General features: G+C 46.1%; 1 protein-coding gene across 1 annotated transcript in view; it reads left to right on the forward strand.

The window, feature by feature from the left end:
* Window positions 1-23,023, forward strand: part of TRAP1 (TNF receptor associated protein 1) — a 47,757-nt gene that overhangs the window by 15,938 nt on the left and 8,796 nt on the right. Inside the window, exons 5-11 of the mRNA XM_067551129.1 lie at window positions 9,693-9,764; window positions 10,649-10,809; window positions 11,982-12,091; window positions 15,065-15,138; window positions 17,997-18,152; window positions 18,635-18,755; window positions 18,982-19,051. Coding sequence (XP_067407230.1) covers window positions 9,693-9,764; window positions 10,649-10,809; window positions 11,982-12,091; window positions 15,065-15,138; window positions 17,997-18,152; window positions 18,635-18,755; window positions 18,982-19,051 — 764 coding nt within the window. The remainder of the gene's footprint in view (window positions 1-9,692; window positions 9,765-10,648; window positions 10,810-11,981; window positions 12,092-15,064; window positions 15,139-17,996; window positions 18,153-18,634; window positions 18,756-18,981; window positions 19,052-23,023) is intronic.

Consider the following 23,023-nt stretch of genomic DNA (forward strand, 5'->3'; position numbering starts at 1 on the left):
GTACGAAGAAGTACTTCCTTATGCTTGTTTTAACCTGCTGCCTTTTAATTTCATTGGGTGACCGCTGGTTTTTGTGTTATGTGAAGGGGTAAATAACATGTCCATATTCACTTTCTCCCCACCGTTTTATTTATTTCATCCTCCCCATGATTTTATAGACCTTTCTCATATCCCTCCTCGGTCATCTCTTTTCTAAACTGAACAGTCCTAGTCTCTTTAATCTCGCCTCGTATGGAAAATGTTCCACACTCCTATTAATTTTTGTTGCTCTTCTCTCTACTTTTTCCGAATTCTAATGTATGTTTTTTGAGAAGAGGTGACCAGAACTGCATGCAATATTCAAGGTGTGAATGTACTATGGATTTCCATCGTGGCATTGTAATATTTTCTGCCTTATTATCTATCCCTTTCCTAATGGTTCCTAACAATGTTAGGTTTTTTTTGACTGCTGCTGCACATTGAGCAGATGTTTTCAGAGAACTAGCCACAATGACTCCAAGATCCTTCTTGAGTGGTAACAGCTAATTTAGACCAGATGATTTTGTATGCATAGTTGGGATTATGATTTCCAATGTGCATTATTTGCATTTATCAACACTGAATTTTATCTGTCATTTTGATGCTTGTTTATTCAGTTTCGTGAGATTCCTTTGTAACTCTTCACAGTCAGATTTGTACTTAACTATCTTAAGTAATTTTGTATTGTCTGAGAATTTTGCCACCTCACTGTTTACTCCTTTTTCCAGATCGTTTTTGAATGTGTTGAACAGCACTGGTCCCTGTACAGATACTTGAGAGACCCCACTGTTTACTGCTCTTCACTGCGAAAACTATTTATTCCTCCTCTGTTTCCTATATTTTAGCTAGTTACTGTTCTGTAAGAGGATCTGTCCTCTTATCCTGTGACTGCCTACTTTGCTTAAGAGCCTTCTTAAGGTTGGTGAGAACCTTGTCAGAGGCTTGCTGAAATCCAAGTACACTGTCCCACTGGATCATCCTTGGGTCTAAATCAAGAATTGCTTCTTCCCTTGTGGGTTCCAAGACTAGCTGCTCCAAGAAGCACTCATTAATGGTGTCTAGAACTCTTATCTCTGCATCACGCCCTGAGTAATATGTTCCTAATCAATATGGGGATAGTTGAAATCCCCCATTATTATTGGGTTTTATGTTTTTGTAGCCTTTCTAATCGATCTGAGTATTTCACAATCACTGTGAACATCCTGGGCAGGTCTGCTGTAGTATATTCCTGTGCTATACTCTTATTATTTGAGCATGGAACCTCTGTCCATAGAGATTCTGTGGTACAATTTGATTCATTTAAGATTTTTATTATATTTGACTGTATGCCTCCTTTCACATATAGTGCCACTCTCCCATATCCGTGACCTTCTCTACCATTCTTACATATTTTGTACCCTGGTGTTACCATGTCCCATTGATTATCATCATTCCACCAAGTTTCTGTGGTGCCTGTTGTATCAATAGCCTCATTTAATACCAGGCACTTAAGTTCATTTTAGAATTTAGACTTCTACCATTTTTATACAAGCACTTACAAAAATTGGTCAGTAGTTAGTGACTCCATTTGATGTAACTGAATGGGACTTTTTTTCATTTGACTGTTTCTCTTTATCATCTTCTATCCTTTCCCCTTTAGTGGGACATAGAGAATCTCCATCAATAGATCCTCCCCTAAGGGATGTGTGTGTCCAAACCATGTGCTCCTCCACAGCTGTCAGCTTTCCTCCAGCCTTTAGTTTAAAAACTACTCTAGGACCTTTTAAATTTTACACACTAACAATCTGGCTCTGTTTTGGTTTAAGTGGAGCCCATCCTTCTTGTGTAGGCTCCTCCTTTCCCAAAAGATTCCCTAGTTCCTAATAAACTTAAATCCCTCTTCTGAGCACCATTGTCTCATCCATACATTGAGACCCTGCAGTTCTGCCTGTCTTAACTGTCCCTGCATGTGGAACTGGAAGCATTTCAGAAAATGCTACCGTGGATGTCATGGACTTTAATCTCTTACCTAGCAGCCTAAATTTGGTATCCAGGACTTCTCTCCTATCCTTCCCTGTATCATTGGTACCTACATGTATCATGACCACCAGCTCCTGTCTAGCAGTGCACATAAGCCTGTCTCAACATGTCCATAACCTTTGCACCCAGCAGGCAATTCACCATGCGGTTTCTCCGGTCATTACAAACTCAACTGTCTATGTTTCTAATATGAAATCCCTCATTACTATTTATCTGTCTCCCCTGGAGAGAGATCCTCAATGTGAGAGGATACCATAACATCATCTGGAAGGAGGGTCCCAACTATGGGGTCATTTCTCTCTGCTCCAGCTTAATGTTCTCCTTCCCCAAGACTTTCATCCTCCTCAACAGCACAGAGACGGTCAGACTGGGTGTGGGACTGCTCTGCTGTGTTCTGCAAAATCTCATTTAGGTCAGCCATTCTGGTTGCAAGAGCCCAAACTCAGTCCTGAAGGCCATGAGCTGCGTGCACCAAATTCACACACATTCCACCTGCCCTCAAGGCAGGTAATCATACATGCTGCATTCAGAGCAATAAATTGATATCCTCCACTCTGCTGCTGGGACATTTAAATTGGATATTAGGAAAAACTTCCTAACTATAAGAGTAGTTGAACTGTGGAATAGGCTTCCAAGGGAGATTGAATCTCCATTACTGAAGCTTTTAAGAACAGGTTGGACAAACGTGTTTGGAGTGGACTACTAAATTTACTTGCTTCTGCCTCAACACAGGGTGGCTGGACTTGATGGCCTCTGAGGTACTTTCCAGCCCTACGTTTCTATGGTTCAATGATAAGCACCATACACAACAGAAGTGGAAATAGAATGATAATAGCACATCTTTGGGAAACCTATAATTGGTCAGCAAATCTATAACATGTATCTGCCATCCCTCAAGAGCGCTTTCCACAGGTCATCTGATGGGAGGCTATGTAACTGCAGAACCTGGACAGAATTCAGACCTCTTGTAAATGACAGCAACTCTGCTGACTTCTGGAGATTTATGCCAGGACTGAATTTTGGCTCTTTATATCACAAGAGTAAGTGCATTAAAATAATGTCCTAGTTTTTGGGTTCTCAACCAAAGGGTCTCAAGAGGTGGCACGTTACCAAGTGTGAGTGGGGGTTCCTGCCAGATCTCAGCTGTGGATGGCTGGTGGAGTTCCTTATCTAGTCCAGTGGTTCTCAGCCAGGGGTGGAAGGCTGCGAGAAGGTTCCAGAGGATCCGCCAAGCAGGACTGGCTTTAGACTGGCTGTGTCCCCAGGGCAGAAAGCTGAAGCCAGAGCCCTGCTGCAGTGGGGCTAAAGTCGGGGCTGAAACTGCAGCACGGCTGAAAAACAGTTGTGGCACAGGTGGGCCATGGAGTTTTTATAGCTGAAGGGTGAGGGGATGGCTTAGAAAGAAAAAGGTTGAGAACCCCTGGTCTAGTCCATCTGGTGACATCACCACAGCATCAACATTGGATCCTGTTATGTCTGCAAATTCCACGGTATCTTCAACTCTTTGAAAGCCTACCACTTGCCACCCTACTGCACCACAGGCTCATCTGGTTTCACAATCCATGGCCCAGATGGATGGATCTCAGAACAGTTTCCTAGCCAGATCAAAGTTCTTCTAACCTTGTTGAAAAGGCAGGCATGTGGTGTGGATGAAGAGAGATTTTCAGAGCCCTGAAATTCCATCTCTTCATGTTTTAACTCATTTGTGGGCCCTGCTAGGAGCAGAGTGACCCAGAGTGTCCCTGTGGGGAATTGTTCCTCTGCCCTAGGAATTCCATCCTGCAAGGCACCATAGAGGTCTACAAAGTCACCCCTCCTGCTCAACATGTATGTGAGGGTCGGCTGAGGAGCTGTAGGCTGTGATGTACTCAGTATGCTGCTGATCTCCAGCTCTGCATCTCCATCCCAGCAGAAGTAGTATAACTAGCCTAGTATCTGTGAACTTGTGCCTGGGGAAAGGCTCACTGGCTGCTACTTGATCAAGGTGTGGTGCAGACAGTGTTGGTGATCTGGTGGAAACAGCTGGAACACCTGCTGCTCAGTGAGGGAATGTGATCACTGTTTGTAACAAATAAGCAACTTAATTGATGTAAAATACTGAACTGCTCCTAGAAACCCCAACTCCCCATCGCAATGCATTAGGCTCTGTCCCTCTTCTCAGTCACATCTGTCCTAAAGACCCATTTCTGTGAAGCCTCCAAATGGAAGAATTGGGGAGAGGGGGAATAAAAACAGTTAACTAAAGCAGCTCCTTGTCTGGGTCTCCTAGTGTATCCTTCCTGTCCTGTAGATTGAGCTTTTTGTTGCAGGGGAAGGATGATCCTGAGGCTAAAATCTTGCACTGGACTGAGCATCTCGTTAGCTCTTAACAGTTAATAAACACATGCAGAAATCTTCCAGATGAAGTCCAGGTTACAGGTGCGCAACTCTGGTTTGAGGGTGTTTTGCTTTACAAAAGCATTACAGCTTCTCACAAACAAGTTAGAGACCCACGGCGTATGAAAATTTATACAATAATAATAATTCATTGTATGCTGAAGGTGGTTTGGGAGCTTCCTGGGCTCTGTCTCATAACACAAGAACAAGGGGACATGCAATGAAATTTAAAAGGTGAGAGATTCAAGAGTGATAAAAAGAAATAATTTTTCACACAACATATAGACATACTGTAGAACTCACTGGCACAGGAGGTTGTGCTTAAAACTTTGCAAGAGTCAGAGTCGTTATAGTTAATGCTACCAAAAAGAGTATTGGGAAGGAGATAAAACATTAGGCTACCGGGCTCAAATCAATCTTTAAATGTTAGGATAAGACCTTCCTGGGACCAAATCACCTTATATCTTCCCACTGCAGCAATTTATGCACCTTCCACTGAAGCATCACTGCCGGAGACAGGATCACCGGTCTAAAGTAGCCTGGCAATGCCTGTGTTCCTGTGGATTTCAGTTATTCTCCATAAGCAAAGCACCCCCAACGACCTTAAATCTGACCCCCCTGAGAGAACTGCGAAAGTGAGACTTCCTGTGGCTGTGCCTCAGAGATCCATAACAAATAGCTTCATTTTGTCAGTGGTCACAAAAACTAGGTGGTTGTTACCTTGTATTGGTTGGGTTGCTTTACAGTCTAGACCAGCGTTTCTCAATTGGTGTTCCGCGGAACCCACACTGTTGGGGTTCCGCGAGCAGGTGTTCTCTGCGCCGCCGAAAAAGGGAAGATGTCTCGGATTTTCCGGCGGAAGGTATCCAGTGTAAGTGTAATTTAATTGAGAAATGCTGACCTTTGCTCATTTCGACATTTGAAGACTGCTAAGAGTTTGGGGGGTTCCGCAATTATTTATGGAGTTCAAAAGGGTTCCGTGGCCAAATTTAATTGAGAATCACTGGTCTAGACGGTACACATATAAGAGTTCTACAAAGTCCTGATTAGGAACCTATTGGCAAATGAGCTCTTAGCACAGAGCAAGGGGAGCAGGGTCCTCAGTCATGGAGAAGATACTTAGCACCCCAAGATTCCACATGCCAGCGAGGTATCCAGGTATTATGAGACATACAGCACAGGCAAATCTCCTATGTCTGGATCATAAAATTAGGGATTGTCTACGGGGTGGGATCCTGTGCTCTCTGGCGGTGATTTCTAAAGTGTGCTAATGTGTTGTGCATTACCTGGTCCGTATAAACCCTGCAGGTGCTTATTAAAGGTGCCTGAGTGAGCTTCTATCTTAAAGAGCACCAGGGAACCACTAATGCGCACCAGCAGGGTCTACACGGACCAATTAATGCACAACAAATTAGCACACTTTAGAAATCATCCCCTCCCCCCCATTGTAGCACGTTACCCCCTGTGTAAAAAAGCCCTTAGAGCAAAGGTCAGTGAGGAAAAATCAGCTCACTTTGTATTGGAGGCATCTGTGTGAAAAAGGATTATAAAACCAATGATCTATGCAGTAGGTTTTCAAAGCTCTTCAAAAAGGAAGGTGGTAGGCTGGCATCTCTTCTGGAGAAGAGTTAAAATAGTTCAGATGTTTAGTTGAAGTGCAACTATAATTCTGAATTTCTTGTGCATCTAGGGATTGCCTACGTGGAGACACTCAAGAGAGTTAATCTGAGTTATTTTTTTAAAGTGGATTAATTAAACTGCATTAAATATCTGTTAACACTCATTCAGAATTAAAGTAGAAGTGAATCTAAGCTAATTGATTTCTTAGCTAAATCAAATTAAGGCCACTTTAATTCTGAATAAGAGCGTCCACTCAAGGGTTTAATGAGATTTAACAAATTCACTTTAAATTCACACCTTTAGTTAATTTGAATTAATTTCCCCGAGTGTACCAAGCCCCCACATGCTTGAAAATCATACACTGAAACCTCTGTGATGTACCTGCAACTTTGATGTCACTGTAAAGATTTTTGTGATGGAATTTCCTTAGCTTTATACTTAGTCCTAATGTGGAACTGGGATTTGCAGGGGGGGTCTACACTAGTGTACACCCCTAAGATCTTTAGCAGGGCAGCCCATCTCTGAGCCTTGGGCAATGTCACAGGAGCTCCACCTGGGATATGAATCAACCCCCTGGTGCGCTGTATGTCAATAACGTCTGTAATTAACCTTCAATCAGTGAAGTGTTGGTGCCCTGCTCTAGATCTGAGTGAGGGGAATACTGTGAACTACTTCTGTTTCTTTCCTGCATTGTGGTTTATCATCTTTGCTACAAAGTTGCAGAAAAGCATTAGATTTCTTGAACTCTAGTTTAGGAACCCTGTGTCCAATTCACTTCCTAATCTATAGAAACATTTTACCTTTGCAGACCATGTAACCTACAAATTTTGAGGATGGCCTGAATTTTCAGCTCAATTTCTCTTATAAACCTAATTTGAACTATGGAGTGACTGCTGTCTCTCTAATACTTTTGGATGCAACAGGATTAGAAAATAATTTTTAAATGTTCTTAATTCTGTGGTCCTGCAGTCCCCTCTGGCTATTAGTCTCCTAGAAATGCACAGTGCTGACTCGTTGTAGAATGCAGACTTCACTGTGTGCCTGGTAAGCTGCTGGGTGATGAGAATAGAAGCTCGGGCAGTTCCTTCCTTTGGTTTTTGTGGCTCGTGCATTCTTGACTCTTTGCCTTATCCTGGCCCCCGAGTCTCTCCATTCCTTGGAATTTTATTTATTTTCCAAACCTGTAGAGGGCCTGCTTTGCATAAGTATGACTGCGGTCTCTGCTGCAGTACATCATTCCCTAGAGTGCGTGTTATTGATTGCTGGCTGGCTGGGAGCAGTGCTATCTGGTGACAAAAGAAGAGGTAAGGAGAAAGAGCTGCAGCTGTCAGCGAGCCGATGCACTGAAAGGGAGAGAAGTTTGTAAGCTGATTACATTTTCATTTTGGCCAGTCCAACTATTTTCCTGCAATATGGAACGTCATTTTGCTGGGATTCTTGGCCAGCCGTGTACACGTACTTTTCCCATTTCCCTAATAGTAGCTTAGTCCACAGCTGTTTTGGGAGCAGTCGGTTTGAACTGTAAGCTGTCTTCACTGCAGTTGTGATTCATTCCATTCAAACCAGTCTCCAGGAAATTTTCTTAAGCATTTTGCAATAAGTTTGGCAGACGTTCGATAATGGCCAATTACATTCAGAGAGCAGGGATTTTTGTTAAGGTATTGGCATTTGGGAATGATGTGCTATGCTATAAATAGGAGTGGATCAGAGGAGTTCAGAGCTCTGTTCAGGAGTCTGGAATGAATAAAACTTGAACCAGATGCCGAAACTTTTCTTTCTGGCCTGGGGGCAGGGACCTTCTTGTCAGATTCCTGAGGTTTTGCCATTCACTGTTTGTTTTTACTGGCTGTACAAACCCTGCTAGTGAGACCCTACCTGGCATCCAATTCATTTCACACCCTTAAGGTGATTGACTGAGCCTGCCATCTTTAATCAGAGGAAAGGTGTCACTTTTCTGTGTCACTAGGAGGAGCTATGTGGACACAGAGGAAGCGCCTCACCAGTAACCAAGACACATATTTGAGCCAATGTCTTGCATGCACTTGAAGATATTTTGATCATCCATTGGAAATAAACACTGATCTAAAAGAAAAATTAAAATTGTGCATTGTTGGCATTAATTATGACATTTTGTTTTGCTAATTAATAAGAAGCTGCATGGTGAGGCGTAGCTGGCTGGTGTGGTAAGGAGCAGACGACCATGGGGCTGGATTTCAGTGATATCCCTGCTCACGCTATTCAGTTCCACTCAGATTCATTCTGCTGACATTTGGGGGCCTGTACCCCAACTCTGCACCAGAAGCGCTCAGAGCATGTGAAATCAGCCCCTGTTTTGCTTCTGGTTTTGCAAGGCATGTCGTGATTTCTGCTTGGTGATGGCAGGTGACTCAAACCCCTCCTCTGGACGAGAACCTCATTTTATGGCAGCACTAAATCTGGTTGCAGTTCACGTGCCATCGTGCATACCCAGAGTGACTCAGAGACATTGGTCAGAGTGACTTCATTTGACCATATGTAATGCTGCTGGTGATGCTGCGCTGTGGGAAGCTCAGGTTTGAAAAGTGACACCAGGCCCATTTTCTTGCTGTTGTGATGTGATTAGCTTGTGCTTCATTTCTGTGGAAGGTATGAAGGGAACCAAGTTCAAAAGTGCAGCTTAAAAGGGAAACCCAACGTGGGAAGGGTTCAAGGAAGCTCTTGCAGAGCAAGAGGTAAGAACCCATGTGTTCACAGTGGATTGGACCCCGGTGTTACGTTTGGCTATTTTTGAGCTGGAATTTTTGCCATGCTACCTCAGAATTATACAAAGGAGCAGCAGGGAAAACTAACACTGAATCTAAGCAAACTAGAGCACATCCATACTGCTAATGTCCAAGGATCTCCTGTCGGAGAGATGAAAGTGCTCACACACAAATCCATACCCAGTTCTCCAGCCTGGATGCCGGTGTGCTGCCAACATACGTGGCAGTGGAGTTTTGCATAGAGTAGTGTTGGGCTAGTGAAGATGGCAGAGAGAATAAAGAAGGGTTGATTCATGGTAGTACCCTCAGTGAGGATGGATGGTCTTGTGGTCAAGGCACTGAACTGGCTGAGGCTTGGGAGATCTGGCTTCCATTCCTTGCTCTGCCACAGACTCCCTGGCGGACCTTGGGCTGGTCATTTATCTGTTCCTCAATTCCTTGCCTGTACCATGGGAATAAGCCTTTCTTTCTCCCACAGTTGGTCTGTCTGATTTCTTTAGGGACATGGACTGTTCTTCACTAAGTGTTTGTACAGCTCCTAGCACAGTGGAGCACTCTTGGTCGAGGCCTGTTGGCACTGCTGTAATAGTAGAGCATTCTGTTAGGGAGCATACAGAAATCAGTTTGTGTCTCAGTGCATTTTTGTGTCTGCTCTGTGCATTCTGCTAATGTTTGGTTTGTAACCATTAGACATTCATTTCTGCTCCTTAGAACTGTGCAGTCCCCTGAGTCCCATGTCCTGGCCTGTGAAAGTGGAACCATCCATTGCAGGGGAAAAATCCACTTCATTTTATTTGCTAAGGTCCCCGATGATAGTGGAAACTGAGTTTGGGAATTTACTGGGAGGCTCTGTGTCCCGTCTGCTGTGGAAATGCATGTGCACTTGTACATCAGGTTCAGTCTCCGTATTCCCTGCAGGATACTGGCATTGGGATGACCCAGGAGGAGCTCGTTTCTAATCTCGGCACCATTGCTAGATCTGGCTCAAAGGTAAGAGTGGCGCCTCCTTCACGTTGTGTCCTCAAGGCCATTTTCATTCACCGAAGCTTCCCCCATCCTGCAGCTCCTGATGCCTTCATCCTGAAGGGGACCCCTGTTGGGAGATGAAACCAGTCTCAGCCTCCTTCGTTATTGTTCCTGATCCATGATGTGGGCCAGGAAAGCACCAAAGAACCATTTTCCTCTCATTGGGATCAGGGCCCTATTGGCCAGGACAGGAGCCTATATTCTGTAGATTTAGGCTCTTTTTACTTAGTCATGCTGCACCTGGCTGTGCCCCTTTGTAAAGCCAGACTTCTTTCCCCCAAGCAGTGCTCTCCAGATCCACAAGCTCTCTACCTTCACATTCTCTAAGGGCCAACAGCGCCCCGAGTGGCAAAGGTTACTGGCAGGGCAGAGGTGGACACAGCTGTTTGCTGGTGCATATGTTTGCCTGCTTTTTCCATCTCTGAGATCCCCGTTCATTGCCTGCAACTGAGCAATCACACCCCGTTCTTTTTCTTCCCTTCCACCTATTGAGGCAGGCACTGCCCTAGGCAGCACTTTCCTGTTCCAAAGCTGCAGTCGCCACTCCTCCCTTACTGTGCTCTGCAGGAGCAAGTAGCTGGAGCTTCTTCCGCTTGTGCTGTCCCCAGGGTGGGGGCTCAGTCCCCCAGAGAGCTGGCTGCTCCAAAGCAGCTGAAGAGGACGGGTGCCCTTGGAGAAGAATGCTCTGGGGGTGCAGGCTCACACTGAGCAAGCATAGGACCAGGCTGAGTCCAGGGGCATGGGCAGAGTAGCTGTGGTGGGTTTGGGAGGAGGCTGCAGCCTCCATGCAGTAGCCGAAGGGCAGTGGACCTGCAGTCCAGTAGATCTGCTACTCTTTGCCCCTGCAGGCATTTCTGGATGCGCTTCAGAGCCAGGCGGAGACGAGCGGTAAGATCATTGGCCAGTTTGGAGTGGGATTCTACTCTGCCTTCATGGTGGCTGATAAAGTGGAGGTGTACTCGCAATCCGCAGAGTCCGGGAGCCCTGGCTACCACTGGTCTTCTGATGGGTAAGACTCCGCAAAATGAATTGAAGGCCAATGAATTGGAGAGAGTGAGCAAGCGTTGTGACGTTGCAGCTCCACCTAGGTGGGTGGGGACTGGACGCTGTGCAGGGCGGGGCAGGGGAGGCAGGGCTCTGGTCTTTCGCAGCTGGACACCTGGGTTAAAATCCTGCTTAGGTTACAAGTGAAGGTTTTCATTACAAAACTACTTCCTGCCCCATGACTCAGCAGCCTGGCTGTGCTAGGGCAGAGCTCGGGTTTCAATAGCCATGGCTGCTACAAGGCAAGAGAATGGTGCATTGGGAGAGCTGTATGATGAGCCCTCACTGCCCTTCACCACAGCCTGAGTTGTCAGCTCCTCGCTGCCACAGGCTTGTTAAACAGGAAAACTACATGTGAATTCAGTCCTGCTAAGTGTGCCAGATTGACAGCCCTGGGGACTGACTGCACTCTGCCCACAGAGTAGGCATGGCGCAAGTAACACAAGCTTCCCCCTCTCCACTCCACCAATGGGCCTCAATCCTGCCTTGGAGGGACACTGCAGGGGTGAGAAGGAAATCCAGTCTCCCTGGCCCGGTCGTTTTGCTTAGAATGCTAGCTAGGGGGCCTGTTGTACTGTGGCCTATAACATGGGCATACCCTACTATGAGCTGGACTTCCGTATAGATCACCCGCTCATTTCACACAGGCCACAGCATCTCCATCAGAAATCTGGCCCAAATCTGCTTGTCAGGAGCCAGAGGGCTGCAAGTGTCTATATAAACTGTAGATTTCAATTGCTCTCGGAGGGGTTTAGCCCAGGCAGACTATACCACCTGGTGTGCTGGTATTGTGAAGCATTATCTGCTGGGACCCGTAGTCTCTGCAAGCTGCACCACCATGTTACATACATATATATATATGGATGACAACATGTAAAACTCCACAGCTTGCCATTTGGCCATTCCCGTTATAAAGGAATCGTTTTGGGGTAGATACATGAGGGGTGATTTTCAAAGGCACCACAAGTAGTTAGTGCCCAGCTTCCATTGACATCAGTGCGAGTTGGGTGCTGAAGTGTCGTTTGTGCTTTGAAAATCTTCCCCTGGGTTAATCAAATGTTCCCATTTCTTTCTCCCTTGTTAATAAATATCCCCCAAAGAAAAGGTTTCATTGCAATGCTGTGTTTCTAATCCTAGCTCAGGAATGTTTGAGATCGCTGAAGCTTCTGGTGTCAGAACTGGGACCAAAATAATTATTCATCTCAAAGAGGAGTGCAAAGAGTTTGTGAATGAAGACCGAGTCAGAGGTGAGCAGGGTGGGGAAATGGTGCCATCGGTACAGCAGTCACCATCAGCAGGGGGAAAGGAAATTGTATTCTTTGGACTCCAGTAGCCCCTTCCCTCTGAGGATTGCTGTCCTCATCTCTCAGAGGTCTGGAGAGGTGGTGAGTGGGTGGCAGATCTTAGATTAGACCTCAGCATCCTGACTCCTAGTCTCCTGCACTGACTAGACTCCCAGCCTCTGATGCTTAAACTCTTGTAAGTTGCCTGTTGGGGGATGCTGTTTTTTTTCCCCCAGAGGGTCAACATTTCGTTGCCAGAGTCCCAGCAGTCTCCCCCCTTTACGCTCCCGCCCTTGTGGGGCTCCATGTTGATGCTGCTGCTCTTGTGGAAGACCAACAGGGCCTCTGGAGCCCTGTGGATGGTTGTAAGGGTTGCAGGAGGGGAGCAAGGCACTGTGGGCTTGTTCCCTCTGTAGCCCTCCTATCACTGTTCTTTCTCTTCCTCTGAGCAATCTCAGGTCAGCCCTCATCCTCCCAGGCTATCCTGGAGCTGTGGGAAGCTTTGTGGTCAGTATTAGAAAGCTGGGAGGATTCCACACCTCAGAAGTTCTGTCTGTCTTGGGTGTTGTTACAGCGGGGAGGCTATGTTTGTAAAGTGCTCTGAGATCCTCTGCTGAAGGGGAGTCTAGGGAGGGCAGAGGATGGTGAGATTCTAAATGTGAGCTTGGGCAAATGCGGTGTGTGCAGAGAATATCGGTCCTTTGCTCACCACAGGTACTGCTCACCAAAGGAGGATACGACTCCTATTTATATAATCCAGGAGCAGTTCGCCAGCCCCAAAGGTTTACTACACCGCCTTCTACCACTGTTCTAATCCAGGAATATGCAGGGTGCTGCCAATTTATCTCCCACTTCCACATAGGCGGCGTCTAATTACATGATCTCCTGCTTTTGTTTTCACGGACCCCTGTCTGTTTTGTTGTGCATGTTGGATGGTATATTGTTTTAAAAATTTACCACACGTGCACATGTGTGAATTGCATTTTAAAATGGTTCTAAGATGGCCACATTTAAACCAGTTTTTCCGGGAACCCTGAAAGACACCTCTTCTCCCTAGGAACCATATTCCTGCCATTTCCAGCTCTCTCTCTCCACACTGCATAGGTGCTAGAGCTGTTTGTTTTTTTAAGCAAGAATTCCATGTCTAATGGGAAAGTGTCCATTTCCCTCTATGGCTCTCAAACAGCTGAATAGTTTTTGCTGAAGCTTTTCAAAGAAACTCATTTACCCCTGGAATGAAACCAAGCCTCTTAAATTCCATCCTGACAAGTGAAAGATTCAGGAAGTTGTGAGCCACAGAAAAAGCATGGAAACACTTGGGCCCCCACCCCTGAACTGTAGGAGCCCCTGTGTTCTCCTCACCCCAATGTTTTGAGAGCCTGTGTTGAGAAGTATATAAGAACAGCCATACTGGGTCAGACCAATGGTCCATCTAGTCCAGTATTCTGTCTTCCGACAGTGCCATGCCCGGTGCTTCCGAGGGAATGAACAGAACAATTAATCATCAAGTGATCCATCCCCTGTCACCCATTCCAGCCTCTGGCAAACAGCAATCCCTGTCTGTCCTGCCTAATAGCCATTGATGGACCTATCCTCCATAAGCTGATCTAGTTCTTTTTTGAACCCCGTTATAGTCTTGGCCTTCACAACATCCCCTGGCAGGGAGTTCCACAGGTTGACTATGTGTTGTGTGAAGAAATTTTTCCTTTTGTTTTGTTTTAAACATGCTGCCTGTTAATTTCATTTGGTGACCCCTAGTTTTTGTGTTATGAGAAGGAGTAAATAACACTTCCTTTTTCACTTTCTCCACAACATTTGTGATTTTATAGACCTCTATCATGTCCCCCCCTTAGTTGTCTCTTTTCCAAGCTGAAAAGTCCCAATCTTATATCTCTCTCCTCATATGGAAGATTTTCCATACCCCTGATCATTTTAGTTGCCCTTTTCTGTACCTTTTCCAATTTCAATATATCTTTTTCGAGATGGGACGACCAGATCTGCACACAGTATTCAAGATATGGGCGTACCATGGATTTATAAAGAGGCACTATAATATTTTCTGTCTCATTATCTCTCTCTTTCCTACTGATCCCAACATTCTGTTAGCTTTTTTGACTGCCACTGCACACTGAGTGGATGTTTTCAGAGAAATATCCACAATGACGCCAAGATCTTTTTCTTGGGTGGTAACAGCTAATTTAGACACCCTCATTTTATATGTATAGTTGGGATTATGTTTTCCAATGTGCATTATATTGCATTGTAAGTGCTAAGTATTTGGTTACTGCAGAATCTGCTGTGCCATACTAAAGTTGTAAAGGTAACAATGAGAAAGAGGAAAGCCCTTTCACGTCACCCCCTCTTCTCCCTGGGCCACTGCAGGATTATTTGCTGGTGTTTTTTTCTGGCATTTTGCTGAGTCTAGTTTTATATGCCCCAAGCAATCCACCCCTTCCGTTTTGAGAGGCTTCTACAGCTTGATTGCTCTCGCTGATATTCAGCCAACATGTTCCCCTCCCTCCATCCCATTACTCCTATTTGTACCTCAGTGTGCCACATTAAATACTCCTCTCCCGCTTTGGTGTTCACGCTGCTCAGATGTTGGGAGACTTCTCATCGCCACTACCTCATCATCATCCCTGTGCTAAGCTTAAACATTCAGTCTCTCCGGACCTCTGATGTTCTTTGTTGCTCTTTTTTGAGCTCCTTCAGGCTATGTATTTTTTCTGATTACCCGGTGGGCTGTGGTAAACGGCTGTGGGGGTGGGAGCAGGCTGCAGTGGAGAGCAGGAACGCTTAAAAGAGGCTTAATCTGGGCTGATACGACGGGTTCCCATACCCCCTCTCGGTCACAACAATATAGTGGTTGAAATTGATAAGATCCGTGTTCTGTTTCTTTGTTGAAAATGCAACTCGCTACGTTTCTCTCTGTTCCAGAGGTGGTGACAAAATACAGCAACTTCATCAGCTTTCCCCTCTTCCTCAACGGGCGACGCATCAACACATTACAGGTTAGACTGAGACCCCCGGACAGGGCAGTGATTGGGAGGGAAACTTGTAACCCTGCAGTGAGCTCAGAAGATGAGCAAATGGGTCCAAAAAGGACCGAGGTTCGCCAATGGGTGAGGTGGTGGTGGTTGTCCAGGAATCACAGAGCCTTTCAGAGATGATGAGTTTTTCAAGATGAATGTTCTTTCTGAAAGCTTTGACCTAATGAGTTTAAAGGGCTGGTTGCGGTGAAGCAGGTTGGATAGCTTCAGCAGCAAGCTCTTGTGCCCAACAGGGTCATAGGCTGATTGCAAGTCGATAAAAGTTGCCACCGTTTTAAGCTTCTGCTGGAAGTTAGCCTCAATCTGTGTAGACAGTGCAAATGCTTGCTTTTCACAGCAGCTTTTCTTTGCCCTGCAAAATGCCTGTTCCAGGGGGATTCTGGTCTCCAGAATGTGGGTCAGCCTCGCCAGGATTGCCCACTCTAGCAATTTGTATGTTGTCCAGAGGAGAGAGAGAGGGCAGTAGCCGTGGAGGTCGTCAGGCAGCTTTCCAAATTTTAAAATGGCAATGACCTTTGATTGTCTCCAAGTTGCTGGGAGTTTGCTGGTGGTGATAGCTTCCAAGACTAGTGCTGCCATCCGCTTGTGCCCTCTCGGATTCAGGTATTTAAGGAAATCTTGAAGGATGCCAGCAATGTCAACTGCTTGAGAAAGACTCAAGATGAAAGGAGATAAATCAGGGGTAACGTCAAATAGGAGATAATGTCAAATCTGCCTTCCGTTCTGATGTTGCTTGTTTGTATCCTTTGTTCCTCTTTTATTCGCTATTTTGTTGACATGCTCAAAGAATTTTTGTCGATTAGCAAAGTACAATTTTCTTTTACAGAAACCGTGCCTGTTTTCCCAGATCATACCCTGATTACCTAGGCGTTTAATAATTCTGTTTTTAATTATTGTTTCAATCAGATTATCTGTAGCTGGAGGATCATGCTCTTTAATTGCCCAATGGACCCTAGCACTATTTACTATGGCACTTGCTTGTCTTTTGTATAGTAGCTGATTTTAATGAGAGGATATTTTTGTTAGCTGCTCAGCCACTTCATTAAGCTCCTTCAGAACTCTTGGATGTCTTAGTGATTGTTACCATGTAATTTATCAGTTATCAAAAGATAAACTCCAGTTTGACCACAAATTGTTCAGCTTGATGCAGGAATCTCTGGGTGACATTCTCTGGCCTGGCTTATGTGGGAGGCTAGAGTCAATTATCATAATGTTCCCTTCTGCCTTGAAATAAACTCATTTATTTTAAGCATCTCATCCACTGGTGCCCTGAGCTCCGACTGTGAGCTCTGAGCTCATCTTTATCATCTGATAAGAAGAGGCCTAGGGTAGAGATCTCTCCCTAGAATGTGGAAATAAAGGGCATTCTGGAGTGTGCGGAGATGTTTTAACATGTGCATATTTAGAGACTAGTAAACCCTACCCCATTACATATTTAGATTCCTACAGTAATAAAAAGAGGTTCTGGTCCAAGACCTCTGCCACAAATTACAAAACCAAAAATAAATTTAAACCACTGCTCACTCCTGATAGCCAACAATCCTGGATCGTTGGGGAAGAGTAGTACTATGGTGGGAAATGAGAGACCTTTTATATAGACTTAGTGTTGTTAATTTCTCTTTCTCACCAGTCAGAATTTTTGTTCTCTTGAGGGAAATGGCAGTGGCTGTCTTCTTAATAAGCAAGTGTCCTAGTCCTATCCCAGGTCCGTATCCTGGATCTTGTTCTTCTGTTTCTTCACACTGCAAGACTGATACCTATGAACAAAAACCTGGAGATGGGACCCTTATTGCACAAACTGAGTTACCCATAGGAATTATTGAACACTTGACAGTTGGCCAACGCTACATTGGAGCCTCTTCCCCTTTAACTATGATATGCTGTTTGGCCACAAGTGAGTGACCTTCTGGCTTTTTAACGGACAGTGATCTGAACTCTGGTCCTAGCAACAGGTGCTGTAAAGCATCTGAGCTCCCCACTGAATCCCATTTACACCTAGGGTCCTGCAACCCCTCCAACACCTTTGCAACTTCTGATCATATTAATGGGCTGCTTGGGAATGAGCCTGTTAAGAAAAAGAAGCTTGCTCATCCTATTGGCTGAGCTGCAAGAGCAGTGGGCCTATTGGGCTTGCTATTAAAAGACAGGAGGGTGTGACTTGGGAACTTCTGCGTTGGCTACTGATCACCGTTTGTGGATGACACCAGGGGGAAAAATAACCTATGTAAGAAAGTAAACCTAGCCCAGCAGCAAACACTGAGACCTCTACATTGGGTCCAAACACAAATTATGTGGGCAGGATCCCCCACATTTTACTGGTTACTAGCATGTTGCTATACTGAGACCAAGAATCGTGATGTTTGTAAAGCCCTTTGAGGTGGTAAGCTATTGTATCAAAACAGTGATCCTCCAGAGAGGAAGGTGATGTCAGAGCTTCAGGAATAAAACCAGCCCAACATATTTTGTCAAAACACTTGCTGGATACAGGCCTCCCTGCGCAATCACTGGGGAATCCTTGGGAGGAGAGAGGGGAAGGGTCTGGCTGCAGGGCGAGAGCCAGTCTTTGTAAGGGGAGAATACCTAGACTTTCCATGGTCTGTGCAGGTTATGGTGGTGTCCGCTTTGAAAGTCCAGACCAGAATTAGTAATAGTGATGCCCAGTTCTGGGCCCTGTCCAGAACAAAGGAACCTGTTGACAATGGGACATGCTAGGGAGGGGCAGAATTAAAAGCAAATGAGCCTTAGTGTATGTGTAGTTTGGGATGTGTGTGTCTGGAGTTATTCGACTGGGGGTATTTAAGCGCCCCTCCTCCCCTCAGGCACTCTGGATGATGGACCCCAAGGAGATTGGTGAATGGCAGCACGAGGAGTTCTACCGCTTCATAGCCCAGGCTTACGACAAGCCCCGCTACACCCTGCACTACAAGACGGACGCCCCCCTCAACATCCGCAGTATCTTTTATGTGCCCGATATGGTGAGACTCTGGCATTCTCATCCTGGGGGTGTGTGGGAAATCCTCAGTGAGGGGAAGGAGCAGATGGGCGAGATCATCACAGAAATAGAGCTCCTGGGAACAGCTGCAGCCTTATGTGCCCTGCAGAATTGCTTGTGGAGTAGCCAAAAGGCAATGCCCAGTGCCTAAAAGAGACGGCAGTGTCTCTCCAATGTGGGGTAGCGTGCCACAGGATAACTGGGGTGCATTGAACTGTCTATTTGTCAGGAGCAGACATAGGTGGGCATGCTAATGGAGAAACCCTCACAGAGCAAGGTTCAAAGCCTCCTGTAGTTCCGTTCCGGTAGGGTGGGTAAAAATGTGACCTGGTCTGATCATCTCAGAGCTGTGAGACCCGTGGTGAATATCAGCAGAGCGTGATGCTGTCGTATGAGCCCCACTCGGGGCCCCAAGCCATGCCCATGGGGTTTTATGGTGTAACCTCTTTCCCTTTGCCTCCACAGAAACCATCCATGTTTGATGTCAGCAGGGAGCTGGGATCCAGTGTTGCCCTCTACAGCCGCAAAATTCTCATCCAAACCAAAGCTGCTGACATCCTGCCAAAATGGCTGCGTTTCCTCAGAGGTAGGCTGGCCAGGAAGCAAGCAGGAGAGTAGGAAGGGCTGCAGCAGCATCTTCCTTTAGTGTCACTTAGGGCAGCGGAGGGAGATTGCTTTCTGAAGGCAGCCAGTATTGTGACATGAGACCTCCGCAGGGATTTGTGCAGAGGGAGGCATTAGCAAGGGGCTGCGTCCTCCAGGTCCAGTTTTATACTAGTCTTGAGTCACTCCATTGCCACTATTTGTTCCAGGTGTTGTGGACAGTGAAGACATTCCCCTGAACCTCAGCAGGGAGCTGCTGCAGGAGAGCATCCTCATCAGGTGAGCAGACAGAGGTGCTGGTTCCCAGTGGATTGTGGTGAGTGTGTGGATGCTAACCCGTCTCTAGGTGGGTGGTGGTAAACTAGGGGATGTCATTTCAGATCAAGACCTGGCAGGTGAGCTGTGCCATTCCCATTAACAAGAGTTTGTGTATAATCAGATATTGTGGCTTGTAGCCTGCGAAGCTCCAAACTCTCTCCTCCAGGAGGTGTTTCTCAACCAGGTGTGGTAGATGGAGTATTAACTTGCTCTGCACCATCCTGCTTCTTTGAGTAGTGTCCCTGTGAGTGCTGCATTCCCCGTGCGTCTGCACCTTTGATCTGAGATTTTTGGTAGCAGTGCCTGTTCAGTCCACGTATGCGCCCCACTCACCCTCGTGTCCTGCACCGAGGATGTATAGAGTTGTGCAGGCAAACCACCCTCAGTTCCTTGTCTACCAGAAAGAACTCTGAGGCAGAGTGGACGGAAGGCAGGGAGTGGAGCACCCACAGGAACAAACACCGGAATCAGCTTTCTCCCCTTCAAGAGATTCTGAACCATCTGATGAATCATTATCCCCTCCTCCAAGATGCACCTTCCGGGTCAGAAGTGTTGGACAAGATTGGGATCAATCTCCACCTCAGCACCTGTCTTGGAGCCGTTGGTAGCTCATGGCAACCTCTGCAACCTCCATTGAACCCATCCTGTTGGCCATACTGGGGACTGTCGGACCAACACCATCCTGCAGAGTCGGTCCAGTCTGCTAAGGAGTTGCCCCTTCCCTCCTTTTGTGGGCTGCAACCCACTTCGTCAGTTGTAGATGAGTAGTTGATCCAGAGGTAGGTGAAGACTAAAGACTGACTGAAGACAAAATGGATGTGGTGCAGCTGCCTTTTATGTCCCTTGGCCTTTGCCATGCTGCTTGTGGAAATTTATGGAAATAAGATGGAGTCAGGGTCACATGAGTAAGTCCCGGTGACTCATCAGGCATATCTTTCTTCTCCTCCCAGGCCCATTGTACCTGTGAGTTTCCTTTATGGTCCATTAAGCAGCTTATTGCTGCAGCCATCCTGTCTGGGGTGTTGCCCAGAAACATAGTATAAGTTGACGTACAGATACATCAAACACATCCATAGCTTCCAACACAAATATGACACATGCACATAAACAATATCATCATCCTTAGCAAACTATAACCTTTCTAATGGTACCTGACATGGCCTATCTCATATGAATTATTGTAATTTTGAAATATTGATGTTAAATAGTATCATAAATGATCCCCCTAATCCAGCCAGCATCACAGGAGGTTCATGATCCTTAATACAAGCTCCTGGACGTCGTTCAGTCCTCAGGCTCCAGTCGTATAGTGTTCCCTGGTTAACAAAGCCATACTGGAGCCAGCTAACGTGGTCTAGCATACCTCAGCTACCTGTGCCCCTACCCTCAAGAGGGCAGAGATTGTGTACTGTGTTCCAGCCAAGTGGGTGGAATTTCTCTTCTTTCACTCTGCAGCTAATTCTTTAGTGGTCCAGGCTGTGGAGAGATATAGACCCATCCGGACTGACAAGGAGGACAAAGTCTCTCAACTTATTGGGAAGAGGAAGGTCTTTTCTTTTTCTAGCCTCTAGTTCAGGATAGCCAATTACCAAGTATTACTGCCTAAGTACGACTTTCTGAACTATTCAAAATTTGGGGACTTTACTGAGAAACTCCCACAGCAGAACAGAGTTTCGTTTCCAGGCTCTCATAGAGGAAGGCAAAATGGTTGCCAGGACAACTCTCCAATCAGCAGCAGATGCGTCTGATACATCTTCCAGGGCAATGACTATTGCCATCTTAGTGCACAGGAAGTCGTGGCTCCATGCTTTGGGGTTTCCCAGGGAGGTCCAGAAAAGTGTTGAGTCTCATCGAAGGGTAGGTTCCTCATCTACTTAATCAGAAGACAGATGAGTTCTTACACGCTTAAAGGACTCCAGGACTACCCTCTGCTCCCTGACAATATATAAACCTGCCCCAAACAGAAGAGTCCACCAGTAACTGGACAAGTCTAGACTGATGGCTCAGCAGTTCTTCCACCAGAGACCTTATGAGCCACCCCATAAGAGGCAGAGGGTTCAAAAGACTCACTTCCCCCACACCTTTTGCAGCAGGTTTCTCATCCAAATCCGAGCCTTTGGCTAAATGTTATTTTTGATGGGAGCTCAAGAGCTGCAGGCTATTAGATCCAACACCTCCTGACCAACACCTCCTGTATCCTTTGGGGGTCTTTTAGCACTGTTTTTCAACACCTGAAGTGCAGTAACGATGGACAAATGGGTGCTGAACATCATCCATTCTGGCTAGAGATAATAGAGTTAGCATCCCTACCCCTCCAAAACCCCCTTCCCTACGCCTTCTTGGGGACCACTCTCACCAGATCATTCTCAAACAAGAAGTGGAAAATCTCTTACATGAGGAGTGGTAGAGCAAGTTTCTCATCAGTATCAAGGGAGTGTTTTTTACTTGACATACTTCCTAGTATCCAGGAAGAAGGGTATTTGGAGACTCATTCTCGACCTCTGTCATCCCAACTGCTTTATTTGCAAACTCAAGTTTTGCATGGCCATGTTGGTATCTGTAATTCCTTACCTGGAAAAAGACATGTGGTTTACCATCGAAAGCCTCCAGTGCCGAGGTGCATGCATCCATGCTTTCAGTACCAAGAGTCTTGCTCTCTAAGTCAATGTGTACCCATAAAAGAAACAGGAGTATTAAATCTCCTTAGAAGAAGCCTCGGTCACTAGCGACCTCAGGCCCAGGAGGAGTGCTGTTTAGGCTCCGAGTGCTTCTTGTATCATGAAGATATCTAAGGCTTCCTCTAAGAGTCATGTCTCTACTAAGAAAGACCCAGTACCAAAAGCCTCCTCTACCTCTGGTAATCACATCCATGCAAGCAAATCAGTGCCATCAGACTTCTTGGTACACTCAGTACCTACTTTATCACCTCAGACTGTTACATCAGAGTCAGTGCCTGGGCATGCTCACCCCTCAGTCAGATTAGCCAGGTATACCTCAGTACCGATATCAATTTCCAATGTTCTTCTGGTACCACAGGAGTTCAGGTACTCAAGACATCTCTTTGTTGCCAATGAGCCAAAGTCTTCACTGCTTACAGGTACCACACACCTCTCAGTACTGAGATCTTCTGGGTCACAGACTACTCATTTTTCATTGAAACCCTCTACTTCTCTGATTTCTGCCATCCATGGCAAAGAATTATGTGGGCTGCATCCACACAATATATAAACTACCTGTATGGCCATGAAGATATCACATGGACTGCAGCTGTGTGCTGCCTGGGCCGCAGGCAGCCCGTGGGTTGAGAACCACTGTGTTATGCTCTGGTTCACGCTGCTAGATCAGATGTTGCAGTTGTCAACGCAGTTTTGTCTTTGGTATTGGACGTTGTTCTGATGCTCCCCCATCCTTGTGGGGATACTGCTCAGGAGTTACCTGAAGTGGAGCACCCATAGGAATACTACTCAAAGAAGAAGGTTGGGTTACTCATTTTGTGCAGTAACTGGAGTTCTTTGAGATGTGTGTCCCTATGGATGCTCCACTGCTTGGCTTCCTTCCCCTCTGTGTCGGAGCTTTCCCTTGTGGGACTTTATGAAAGAGAAGGAACTGCAGGTGGTTCACCTGCACAGGCCTATATATTCTCAGTGCGGGCCGAACAGGCACTGTTACCAAAAATCTCAGATCAAGGGTGCAGAGACGTGTGCGCACCTGAAATGGAGCTCCCACTGGGGGACACATCTCAAAGAACTCCAGTTACTGCACCAGGTGAGTAACCTCTCCTTTCCTGTAGTGAGTTAACTCACTTTAAACAAGGGAGGGTGGTAAAGTTTGCTCTTGGGGTTCCTCTTATTCAGCAGTCACATTTCATGGTTGCTGGGGCCATGTTCTGTGTCTCTCAATCTGCTGGATGTTCTAAATACCTGTCAGGCTCCC

The sequence above is a fragment of the Emydura macquarii genome, unplaced genomic scaffold (genome assembly GCF_026122565.2).
Source record: "Emydura macquarii macquarii isolate MOO-44397 ecotype Brisbane River unplaced genomic scaffold, CSIRO-AGI_Emac_v2 contig_1348, whole genome shotgun sequence".
NCBI lineage: Eukaryota > Metazoa > Chordata > Testudines > Chelidae > Emydura > Emydura macquarii.